Here is a 13,107-nt window from a genome sequence, read left to right as displayed (position 1 = left end):
TCCTACATGTTTTTTAAGCTTTAGCACAAATTCTACTTTTCTCTCCAGGCTTTCCTGACTATTCCAGGCACATTGAGTCACTTCTCCTTTGCTGCCAATGTACTTATTATTGCAGTGTGCATTTATCTTATTATAGAAAATGTTTGCACATTGATCTCCTTACTAGACCAGAAGCTCCTTGAAGCTAAAGACTAAATTTTTAATTTTGTGTGTGTGTGTGTGTGTGTGTGTGTGTGTGTGTGTGTGAGAGAGAGAGAGAGAGAGAGAGAGAGAGATAGAGTTTCACTCTTGTCGCCCAGGCTGGAGTGCAATGGTGCAATCTCGGCTCACTGCAACCTCTGCCTTCTGGGTTCAAGTGAGTCTCCTGCCTCAACCTCTCAAGTAGGTGGAATTACAGGCGCCCACCACCAGGCCCAGCTAATTTTTTGTATTTTTAATAGAGATGGGGTTTCACTGTGTTGGCTAGGATGGTCTTGAGCTCCTGACCTTGTGATCTGCCTGCCTCGGTCTCCCAAAGTGCTGGGATTACAGGTGTGAGCCACCACACCTGTAATTTTTAATTTTTAAATTTGAATATCACCAATATCTGGACACATGGCAGGCAATTAGTAAATATTTGTCAAATAATACACTACAAAATTTTGAAAAATTTCTAGTCATATTTAAGCAGCCTCAATAGGGTCATGATTCTGAAATTTTGTAAACATCAGATACTTTAGCTGTTTTACAATGAAAACAGTTATAACTGACCTCTTTATAAAGAAAATAAATTAATAACTTTAACTGAGCTAGATATTTTATTCCAGTGTTGGTAGCATCATACAATTCATTGCAGTGCTTACTGATTTTTAACCAAATAGTGGAATACTAATGTTTTAACTTTAGTTTCAGTCATTGGAATTTGCATTCAGGTTTGTGTATTCATATTCCAAAACGCTGCTTATTAAACAGTCATCATAAATTTCTATAATTAGGAATAGGTCACTGTTGTTACCACTGGAAACACACACAGACATATATATATGTCACGTCATATATATAGTCCAATTTACCTTTTCTCCTCATTAAAAAATATTTTAGAACTGTGTAATTTCTACACCATAATTAAATCAACATATTCTTTCAACAATTCGCAAAGTGATTATGCCAAGTTGTCAAATCTTTTATGATTCCTGAAAGTTAAAAAATGTCATCTTTGACATTTTATTGAATTAAAAAGAAAGCTTAAAGGAATAAAAATGTATTACCCAAACCTCTTATTTTTATGAAAACATAAAATCCCAAATCTCTAATCATTGGTATTCAGATCCCTCAACATCTATACTGAATGTTTGAAAAACAAAAACAGATCCGGTCTCATACTCCAGATATAAAGGTTATTGATATTCCACTAGCAACCTAGCATTTCACATGACATGGCCCATTATCAAAAAGACTGAAATATGAGCAAATAGAGAAAGGTTTTATCAACCAGTGAAATAATCCAAATAAATTCAGAGTACACACTGCCTATCACCTGAAAATAATAACTCAAAGTCTTATAGGACATGATTACACTGGATAAATTCTAGTGATGGAAGAATCCCTGATGATAAAACTTTTCTCCTACAAATCCAAAGCCAACATGCCTTTTTTTGTTAAATGCCGTCATTAAATATTTATTCTTTATTTTGCCTGCTCTTTTTGAAGGCCAGAGAAAACTGTGGTTAGACTTTTTTCCTTGTACAGTTACAAATTGTAATTAAACTTCATGTCCAACTTACATTTAAAGTCTTTGACAATACTTGGACATACTTATTAAAATTAAATATTAAAACTTATTTGATGTATTTTCTTTTTTTTTTTTTTTTTTTTTTTTTTTTCCTCCTGGGGAGCGTGTCTCGAACCAGAGCCAATGTGGGTTTCCATAGACCGCTGGGCAAGACACGTTGACTCCACCTCCACTCACATCTGCGGTACAGAAAACCCGACATGACTTACCTAGCGTACAATTTGACAGAGACAGAACTGAATATAACCAGTTATTCTTCAGGTGCCCCCAGTGATTACCTGCTCAACCAACAGAACAGAAAGGGTCTTAATGGCCACTGGATAAAGAGACCATTCTGTGTTTCAAGGCTGGAGTTATCCAGGAATAAAGCTATATCTTCAAGCACTGTTGGTTTAAAATCTAAATTTAATATTTAGCTTTATGTAGAGAAATTTGGACCGAACATTCTAAGTTTCTCCGTGCATGTACTTTTAAAGTAATCACGTGTATATAAGCCTTGGGTTGAAGAAATCTATGTATAGTGTTTTTTCTATGATCCAACTGGTACCTTATTCTTCTTTTTTTCCCCCAAATCAATAGGTCTTTTATTGCATCATTTAAATATCACAAATAGGTCTTAGGAATCATCCGGCATCTTGTTTCTGTAGCTGGAGAACTCTTAGGTCTTATTCAGCAGCCTGCTTAACTGTTCCTTTTTCAGAGACATAAATACAATCCACGCATTTTCCGATATCCTTGTTTTTATTTAATTGTCGTGGCTGGCTGAATCAAAGCAGCCGAATTTGCAACAAGATCAATGTCATTTCCTTCAAGGGTGAATTCATCTTTCTGGGCTTGAAATACTGAACAAGCAACACCCGGCCTCCTCCAAACCCTGTAGATTTATTTGTCAACCAGGAAATTTCGGATCTCAACCAGAGACCGATTCTTCTCGATAACGACATTGATGGAGAAGTGAGTACACACAGAGCTCATCTTGTAACGGAAGCCCAGCGCAACATCCTTGACCATGTCCTGTGCATGACTACAAATAGTGCAGACAGCAGCCCATTCCTTTCTGTTCCCCCTCCATTTTTTGTCAATCCCGGAGCCTCATTTTTTTCTTTCCAAGGAGACTGAGGTCTACACTGATGTGATTGAAGTCCCTCTACAGGGTTCCTCTAGGGCCCTTCGCAATTACTGGGCATCCCTTCGAAGTGATATCTACATTTTCTGGAATATGGACAGTCTGGTTGCAGAGAATGGTCTTCATTCTCACAGTAGACACAGCGAAAAGGTGGTTCTTTACTCTTTAGATTCATCTTCAAAGGAAGAAATCTAGTACCAAAAACGTAAAATTGTGTTCAACTTCCTGTTACCTCTCATTTTTGTTTCTATACAACAGTGAAGGGATTATTACATAGGGGACTTTTTGTTCCTTACATTTACAAATATAAAGCCTTATGAATATTCAGACAAGATAAAACGTCTAACCAATTCTGTCCAACAGAACTTTCTTCAGTGATGGAACGTTCTAGATCTGCAGCATCCAGTACAGTAGCCACTAGACACATGTGGCTACTGAGCATTTGAAATGTGGCTAATGCAACTAAGAAATTTTTAATTTCATTTCATGTTAATTTCAACAAATTTGAATAGTGGCAACAAATGTTGCTAGTGGGTACTTATTGGACAATGCAGGTCAAGAGAGTGATTTGAATGGCAACAAGTAAGCTTCTTCACTCCCAAATTCCTGTATCCCTATTTCTCTTGGTGCCTTTGTCTCCTTGAGCTGAAACTGACTCTTTAAGCAATGAGATGCAGAATGAAATTAAAACTACGTGCCAGTCAGAGTTCTTGGTTGTAAACACAAGTCAACTCTAGTTGACTTACATAAAAAATGTTTTGCAATTATATGGGCACTCCTCCAAAATCAAAAGGAAGCCTGGCAAGTCAAGCTTGAGCTGGAACAAAGGAAGCTGGTGCATGGCCAAGATCTTGCCACCAAGAACAGTCAGCCCACGATGCCATTGCTGGTCTTACCATCCCTGGACACTTGCCACTACACTGCAGAATTCTGCTGCCCTTGGTCACTCTCTGCTGGCTGTTCAGCTTTCAATTCCACAATGGCCACTTCTAATAATCTGCAGTTGAACTTGGGTCATTGTATCACCCCTTAGAGATCCACGGTATAGCTGTGTCAGTCCATTGGAAGGACATGTCTGCTTACCTTTTGGGTTCATAAACAGTGCCCCTCCGCATTTAGGGGCAAAGAAGGGAATTGGTGTAAGCAAAAGTATTTATTTCAATGAAAATTTCCTGTTTTATTTCCAAAGAGATTGACTTTAGTGCAAATTCTAAAGAAGTGGGCGCAGAATCAGAATGATTTGCTATATAGAAAAATGTTTTAAGTTTTTAAAATTTTTTGAATATGGTTGGCATTTTTATTAATCGTTAGCCATTAAATTATAATATAAAAATTGTATAATTATAACGTAACTTTTTGTTGTCTTGAGAAGGAGTTTCGCTCTTGTTACCCAGGCTGGAGTGCAGTGGTGTGATCTCGGCTCACTGCAGCCTCCGCCTCCCAGGTTCAAGTAATTCTCCTGCCTCAGCCTTCTGAGTAGCTGAGATTACAGGTGCCCGCCACCACACCTGGCTAATTTTCTGTATTTTTAGTAGAAATGGGGTTTCACCATGTTGGCCAGGCCGATCTCAAACTCCTGACCTTAGGTGATCTGCCCGGCTTGGCCTCCCAAAGTGCTGGGATTACAGGCGTGAGCCACCGGGCCTGGCCAATTACAACATAATTATAATTAGTTACAATGATTTATAATTGGTCATGAAGTTATAATTCACATTTATAATTGCCTTGCTTAAGCTAACGGTTGATACTATTGAAATCTATGGAGCATAGGTGAAGAGTGCGGCACTGCTTAGTGTGTGCCTGCCATCTAGTGGCAGGACACATTAATGCTACCGTGGAAGCCCCAGTGTGCCTGAAAGGCAGGTTTGCCAGGAACAGTTTGCTCCACTTTACATTTTCCCAATGTTTCGACCCAATCAACTGTATACAGAGACATCCTTAGGCTTTTGAAATTATCTCCCATTTTATTCAGTATAATTACAGCTGAATTGCAAACATAAATCTCTGAGAGCCAAAATATATCTAAGCATTACTTCATTCCTACATTCCCTAAGCACGATTCCTTTTATTTTACATTATCTCCAGAAACACAATGTGGTTTAGTCATGCTATTATTCTCCCATAGAGAATGTTTTGACCACTATTATAAACATGCACATTGACACTGGAGTCACTGATGTCATGGATTGCTGGCTTCTAAAGAGCTCTTCTCCCCTAAAAGAGTGATAAGATTAAGTTTGAGAAAATAATGAAAGAGAATCTATCAGTATTTATGCAGACCACTCTAGTAAGGATGGGAGAGCCATGAATAAATAAGACATAGATCCAGACCTCAGCTTCATTGCTTCCAATCCTTGTAAGATTTAGAACTCCTTGAAGTGTTTGTGAAGTATCATACCCTCTTAGCAAAATCAAGACAATCAACGTCTCATATACATGAGACTAATACGACTGACCTCATATTTAAAAGATAAATTCTTGTTGCAATATTGCCTTCTAAGAACCCTCCCAAAAGGAAGGAGTAAATATCAAGCAGTGTCCTAATAAAGTTTCTGGTAGGTGGTTTGGCTGAAAAGCTTGAGATGAGGTTGGTGTAGGCAACATTCAGGGGGATCTGTGCTCTCTAGAAGCGGGTGCGTCCATGCCTTCTTGGGCTTGGCTAGCATGCTATGTTTGATTCATACTATGCAAGGGACTATGTTAAAATGTTCATCTGGATCTGGAAGCAGAAGGAAGATTAACAGTGTTAATCATGAAAGTAAGGTAGACTTGAGGTTTGGGAACTCAAGAATTTGGGGGACTGGGCTGCAGGGAGAGGAGGGACGTTTAAGATTCCTAGGCTGGGCATGGTGGCTCATGCCTGTAATTCCAATGCTTTGAGATGCCAAGGCGGGCGGATCACAAGGTCAGGAGTTGGAGACCAGTCTGACCAACATAGTGAAAATCCGTCTCTACTAAAAATACAAAAAATTAGCTGGGCATGGTGGCAGGCACCTCAATTCCCAGCTACTTGGGAGGCTGAGGCAGGAGAATTGCTTGAACCCGGGAGGCGGAGGTTGCAATAAGTTGAGATCGCGCCATTGCCCTCCAGCCCAGGCAACAGTGCAAGACTCCGTCTCAAAAAAAAAAACCAAAAAAAACCAAAAAAAGATTCCTTCATGGGGCAGGATCAGTTCTGGAATTTTGAGAGTTGAATGACGTTGCTAGACCCCTGAGTGCAAGGAGCATACAGGCAGAGGCCTAGTGAGGATGGAGTCATGGTCATTAGGGACTGGGTGAACCCAGCAAGAGTCTTTCTCCCGTTCTCAGTCACTCCCCTCACCCTCCTTCTTGCCTGGCTGTCCGCTCGCCTCTTCTTTTCCTTAGCGTTGCCTTCTTCCTCCTTTGCTGTGGCTGGCTTTATTTTTCATAAATGGTCGTATCAGTTTAATCACAGTTATACATGAAACGTACAATTTCTTATGCTTATTAAACATCTAAATTAAAATTTGTGAGTTGAATCTTCTGTATTTCTAAAGAGTAAGTCTCTAGCGAAGTTTCTTCTTGTCTACGACCTTCAAATTATTTTTTTTGTTGTTGTTGTTGATGTAAAGTCCTAAAGAAAAAGAAAATAAATCAAAGGCTCTCTATACCTCAAGATAAAAGTTACCTTTCCACTCTCATCAAAGCCCAGTATCTAGAGACTGGCTACTCACCAAAGAGCTTACATTTGTGCATGCGTGCTTACGCCTAATTAGAGACTACGCAGAGATCAATCCTGCTATCTTGTGGCTTTGGAGATGTTTCTTCCTACTCCATCCTTTTTTTGTTGTTTTAAGATAAGAGAGCTTGAAAAACCCAGTAAAAGTAGTATCCTTAAAATGGCAATAACAGAAAAGGTTGAAAATATTTCCCAAATATTTATTACAAATAGGAACAATTAAACAACATCTTAGATGAGTAATAAAAATGTAGCTCCTTCAAAGATATGGTATCTGCATACTTTTCCAAAAGGGTAGAAGATGTGAAAACTGGGCAGAATGCTATTCCGTTTCCGATTTCAAAAGCCTGTAAGACTGTGAGAGGAGGAAGAGCACAGGGCATTGTCGCATTCAGGATCTACAGAGGCACTATTTGCAATTTCTCCACTGTTTCCAGTATGAAAAATCCGACCCCTTCCTTTTCGTTCTTTGATCGTCTCTATTGACCTTCAATCACTGATTTGCTTCTCTTTGTGAGGGTCTTTCAGTCCCAGGAGGAACTTTTAATTCCTGTTTTTTACTCTCTTTTGACTTGGGGGAACACAGGATTCATATCCATGAAAAACATTAAGGCATCCAGAGAAGTTATATTTTCATATTAATATACAGAATACCCAAAGAGAATATCAAATGCTAAAGCAAAATCAAGTGATTCACTGGGACATAATGTCTCTCAATTATTTAAAGTCCCATAGAAACTTGACTGGCATTTTCTATGCATTTTTGAAGAGAAATGGAAAGAGATGTGGAGTGTGTGTGTAACGTAGTAGCTATTTCAGGAGAGATTAGCTTGTTGTGTAATCCAGTCACAGAAAGATAATCGCAGACACCAGAGCTAAATTTCTTTGACTGAATTCATGTAAATCAGTTTTTTTTTTTTAACTTCTATACATGAATAAGAAGTAATTTCATTCACTATGGTTGCTGTGTGGTGTAAATACACATATTCACTAATGTTAAGAAAAATTGTGCCTATTATGTATAGTAGTGATGCACATAATTTACATACACTCATTGATTGAAGTGTTTCCCTGTGGGATCAGGTGCGTTCATAATCAGATGAAGGAAAAGCAAAGTAGGCATTTGTCTATTTTCCATTTCATGAATCGTAAAATCAGAGGTTTGGGCTACCTTTAGGTTCCCTTACGGTGTTTTTTGGGAACCGCTTTGGAATAGGCTATCTGCTAAGTTTGGAATTGCCACCACGAAAGTAGTGACGAGCGGGTTGAGGAAAAGAATAAATACTTGGTGGAAGGAACCACCGTACTCCAGGGAGGGGACAGTGGGAACGGCCCCTGTCACAGTCACTCAATCACTTATCCAAAGAATCAACATTCTCAGAGCAAAGAACTTGTGTTTCTAACTCCAGAGGTGCCTGGATTCACAACCAAATATGCTTCTTCCTCGCTCTCCACAGCCCCTCCCATGCCAGACGCCGGCTCGGCACCCCCTCTTCGCTGTGCATTTCTGCTTCCCCCCAAAGCCCGAGTAGTAAACGGAGGCTCCTCGCGGCCCCCGCGGGCTCCCAGGGACCCGCAAGTTGAAGCGCGAGGTTTCCACGCCGGCTGCGGGGACGCGGGCCTCCGCGCTGCAGACTTTCTCAGGGCGCCTGGGTCGCGGCAGGTCCCGCGCGCAGCAGCTGCTCCGCCGGCCTCGCCTCCGACCCCAGCCCTGCGCCAAGCGCAGCAGCGCCCGCGACCCAACTGCCCCGAGTGCCAGGCGCCTGGGGAGGGGCCGCCGCTGCCCCTTCCGCCCCGGGGGCCAGCGCCGAGCAGCCGCCGCCTCCCCGGAATCCAGAGGCCGAGCCGGAGGCGGCGGGGCCACGGTGGGAGCCCCCGAGGTGGCCCGAGCGAGGGCCCCGGATCCCCGCAGAGCCCGCCCGAGGGCGCAGCCGGCCACGCCAGGGGAGGCGGCCGGGCGGCGGGGAACGGCGGGGGCGGAGCACAGCCTCCCGACGCCGCCGCCTCGCCGCCCCCCTCCGCCTCCTCGTCCTCCGCTCGCAGCCGCCGCCTCCGCCGGGCTGAGGAGCCGGGAGTCCGCGGCGCCGGCTCGGGGCTGCGGGATGGGGAGTTAGCGCCACGGCGGCGGCAGTGGCCGCAGCGCACCCCGCCGCCGCCCAGGAGCCCGTCCAGGCAGGGGTGCCGGGCGCGCCCAGCCCGCCCCGGAGCCAGGCCCGCGGGCGGCGGCGGAGCTGGGCAGGTGGATGCGGCTGGAAGATGGCGCCCTCGGGCCCGGGCAGCAGCGCCAGGCGGCGGTGCCGGCGGGTGCTGTACTGGATCCCGGTGGTGTTCATCACCCTCCTGCTCGGCTGGTCCTACTACGCCTACGCCATCCAGCTGTGCATCGGTGAGTGTGCCCCCCGCCGCGGCGCCCTCAGCTCAGCCCACCCCGACGGTCCCGGGACGCTCAGCCGCGCCTCCGCTCTCGCCCCCCGGATGCGCCCCTGGCGCCGCCAACCTGCCGCGTCCCGCCGGCTCCGCTGCCGAAAGCAGCCTCGGGCAGCTTCTTCCACGCGCACGCCCCTCGCCCTCCCCCCCGCCCCGACTCTCGGGTTACGGTGTCGCCTCCGCCCCGCACTCGCCGCCGAGCCTCCCGCCGCCTTCCGCTCACCGCCGCCGCCCCGGCCACACCCCCTAGAGGGGCGGACGGTCCCCAGGACCGCGGTGGACAGGGGAGGCCGAGGCCGGCGAGGTGAGCCGGGGGCCGAAGGGCTCCGAGCTGGGCCCGGCCCCGAGCTGCGCCAGACCCGCGCGGGGGTGCTGGCCTCGGCGGCGGAGCTGGATCCCTTGCTGGTTGGCGTCAATCCACTCGTTAAAAATTTGTGACAGCGCTCGGGCGTTTTTGCTGCTTTTATGATTTGAGGATTGCCAGTTGGACACTTTTCTAGTTAAAAAGGATGTGGAGGAGGTGAGCTACTAGAAAGTATTTTTGAGGACATGTGCATCACACTAAACCATAATTTAGTTGTTTGAACAGTAGGGAGAGAAAAAAAGAGGTGATCGTCTGAGGTTTTTTACATCCAGAGAGCCAGGTGGCTCCAGTCCGAGTTCTAGGTTCCTGAATTGGTGGGTAGGATACTTCTAATGCTGAAGATTAAATTTTTTTAAAAAGTTGATTATTATGCACAAGTAGGGAGTACAATGATGTCACTTAATGTAAGCTGGTTTCTACCTACAGAGGTTTTATGAAAACTGGTCTGGGTTATCAGAAAAAGATGTTAAAGCAGAGAATGACGTTTCTGACAGTGACTTGTGAATGCTTTCTGTGTTTGGTGCTCCACCTAACCAAGTGTCTATGTTTTTGCCCTACCAAGCGCTAGCTTTGGGTGGGACAAGGGAAAAGATTAAATATTGGCCTATTATATTGAATCTTCACAACCTCAGCATTTTCAAAGCCTCAAGATTCAGACATAAAATCTTGTCTGAAGCTATCTGACCTCAAAATGTTGCTCCTTGTGAGAAAGTGTCATAATGATACATCAAAATAATCACTGATGTAAGTTTTAAGAGAACCGAGACTAACTTTTATTTTATATGGTTTTGATAGCTTTGCAATTTGCTATTATTACTTTAAGGGATTTAGAAACAAGCTTAATAATCCAAAAAAACCTTGAGTCTGTTAGGAAAAGATGAGGCTGTACAGGCATCATCATGAGAATGCATTTAGGTATGTGGTCGTCAAGTCATCTAAAATATATAGGAAAGGACGTGAGGTAAATTTTGTATTGACTGTTAATATTGAAATAGCTTGCCTTATTGAGATAGACTGTACATGTTACATAACTGTTGGGAACCTTGTTGTATTTCATTCCTTCATCCTCTTAAAGACAGTGAACAGTATCATTATAACCTGCAAAGAAGGGACATGCTAGAAGGGCTTCATTATCAAAATAGCTTATTCTCCTGTATTATCACATTAAGCTAAGACGCTTATCTTGGCAGTGTCTCATGTCCATTTAGAGGAAGCATTTGAAGGGAGAGAGAGCTTTTCTGCCCGTTAGAAGGATGTCTGCTCCTAGCTGAGGTGCTACATGGCAGGCCTTACTATTATATTGGGTAGACAGGTGATGGAAAAGGAAAGAAATGGAAAATTGCTATTATTTATGAATCATGTGTTTATATGTACTTTCCGTGAATATAAGACAAATCTCGAGTGTCCATAAAATCCACATCACTATTTCAGTAAGTGACGATTTGACTAAGAGGAAGAATGCTTCTTTTAAAACTGCCTAATTGTCATGGCCTATTATTGATACCTTACCTATCACTTCTTGTCCCTGCCTGCCTGGCGCAGTGCCTGTCTGCCTGGCCTGGCGCAATGCCTGCGACATTGAAAGCAACAGTAAGTGGTCTTGAATAAACAAATAAATGATTCAGAGGCAATAGCTCCTAGGTTTTCAGAAAGTAGCTTTTATATGTTTATTGCTGTAGAAACAAAAAGTAATTGTTATGAAAGATCCAGATCCTAGAGTCTAAGAATGAAGAACAAGTTGAAGCTGAATTTGATTCTAGAGACCATGGCAGTTTATGAGTGGCAAGCTTTGCATAGCCTTGGTTGAGTGGGAAGTTGAAATTAACTGTACAGTTTTCTCATAGGCACTGGGAAAGATGGCGACTAGTGTGACTGACACACAAAACCAGCCTCCTTTCCTTTTCACAGACAAAGCAAATGGTAATACCAGCCCCCACCCCACCCCCAGCATTAATCACATCTCGGACTGCCCTGCCTTTTGAAGATTCTTTTCCTCTTGGAAGTTGCCATTTACAAGCAGATTTTCCAAATGTCTTGCATAAAACATTGGCCAAGGTTGGGACCAGAGTGTGGGGGTCGGGTGCTGGGAGCTGGATGAGGTAGCAAATGGAATAGAAGAAACAAGGTGATTTACCCTGGTCCTCCTTCCACATCTGCTCTCAGCTAGGGATGACCCTGAATATAAATTATTCTGTGCCCTTTGCTGAATGAACTGCAATTTAGGAGTAGTGCTTATCCTGGTATCCTTGGAAACTGGAGATAATGATTCTCATTACAGTTAGTTTCTATATTTAACAACGTGGATGTATGTGGCTCTCTAGGCACTTTTTCAGTTAGCATAATTTTTGCTTAGTGTTTGTATTTCATAAAAATAACCGCTCTTTGTGGAATATGTGTATATGTAAAATATATGGGATGTACATATATTGTGTGAGAGTCAAGTATTTTTGGTTAAGTCAGCTTCCTATTCTGCCAAAGAAAAGATCACAAAAGACAGTTCTACTGCTAATCCTTTGGACCACGTTTATCTTGTTTGTTGATTAACAAGGCTCTTCTATTTGTACTCCTCCCCCTCCATCCTTTCCTTCCCTTACCACTCCTTTTCCCTCTCCCCTGTCCCTCTAGTCCCTCTCTCCACTGCTGGCTTCTTTTGTGTCTTAACTGTCTTTGCTCTCTTTAGATAGGAGGTTGATTTCCATCAAGTAAGATAAACTTACTTAAGATAAAAAGATAAAAAAGGTAACATTTGTAAGGGGAACTTCAGGATGCGCTATGGGAGGGAGTGAGGGTGGTCCGCATCTTTCCCAGTGCCATTCAGTCAGCACACGACATGGTTTGGGTATGTTTTCACAGATCCCTTAGGGCTGCCGCTGTGTTAACTTTACTTGAAGAAGGGCACTGAAGTTTCCCCTTTTAAGTGCTAACGTTTAAATTGTTTTAAGTATTTCATACCATTTTCTTTATTTCAAATTTACTGAAAAGTGTCAGTAGTACACAAGAAACTTCCACATACCCTTGTGTAACCAGTTCAATTCCCATTTTTCTAAAATGTATTACTTTCCTGCTCCTTAGGCAGGTGCTATGGGACATTTATTATGATGTTGCACTCACATGGTTCTGAGTTTGCGTATGGTTTTAGTTACATCATTTTAAACAATCATGAAGATTGAAAAGCTTAAAGGTCATCCAGGCTAATCCCTCCTTTATTTTTAAATGAAAGAGTTAAAACTAAATTCCACAGTTGCCACAAGTTCAATGTTCTTCCTCCAAGTTACCTAGCGGCGGTGTCAACTATGACTTTAGCTGCTGTGATGTGGATATCCAGATGTCTCCTTTTCCCAACAAACCCCTCTCCAAATCTCTCAGCCCAATGAAGTTATTCAGCATCTCTTTTTAACTTTATTATTGTTTACAAAGAGTTGACAGAGCTCTGCAAATAAGCCAGCAGTCTTTATACAATTTCAGAGTTTTAAAGGGCTTTGTAGTTTGGGGCTATATAGTAAATATTTTTGGCTTTGCAAGCCATATGTTCTCTGTTCCAGTCACTCAGCTCTACTATTGTAGAGAGCGGCCATAGAACAGACTTTAACAAATGGGCGTGGCTTTTATTCAACAAAAATATTTGGCCAACCTTGGCCCTTGGGCAATAGTTTGCTGAGCTTTGGAGTACGTTGGAAGTTAGACCACTGGGCTGTTGAGGTTTTACTCACAGTTTTGCT

At 43.2% G+C, this 13,107-nt stretch overlaps 1 protein-coding gene and 1 pseudogene across 3 annotated transcripts in view; one reads left to right on the top strand and one right to left on the bottom strand.

Moving 5' to 3' along the window:
- Nucleotides 1-13,107, top strand: part of ZDHHC2 (zinc finger DHHC-type palmitoyltransferase 2) — an 88,900-nt gene that overhangs the window by 13,831 nt on the left and 61,962 nt on the right. Inside the window, exon 1 of one of the 3 annotated variants that reach the window (XM_050801826.1) lies at nucleotides 8,172-8,983. The exons of 1 other annotated variant lie outside the window; for it this stretch is intronic. In XM_050801826.1, coding sequence (XP_050657783.1) covers nucleotides 8,854-8,983 — 130 coding nt within the window. In that variant the 5' untranslated portion in view covers nucleotides 8,172-8,853. Of the gene's footprint in view, nucleotides 1-8,171; nucleotides 8,984-9,467; nucleotides 9,545-13,107 lie in introns of those variants that run through there. One more of the 3 variants, XM_050801828.1, reaches the window with a different exon arrangement.
- On the bottom strand, nucleotides 2,437-3,130 carry LOC126961441 (60S ribosomal protein L9-like; annotated as a pseudogene).

This window comes from Macaca thibetana, chromosome 8 (genome assembly GCF_024542745.1).
Source record: "Macaca thibetana thibetana isolate TM-01 chromosome 8, ASM2454274v1, whole genome shotgun sequence".
Classification (NCBI taxonomy): domain Eukaryota; kingdom Metazoa; phylum Chordata; class Mammalia; order Primates; family Cercopithecidae; genus Macaca; species Macaca thibetana.
This window is presented reverse-complemented; position numbering and strand designations above follow the sequence as displayed.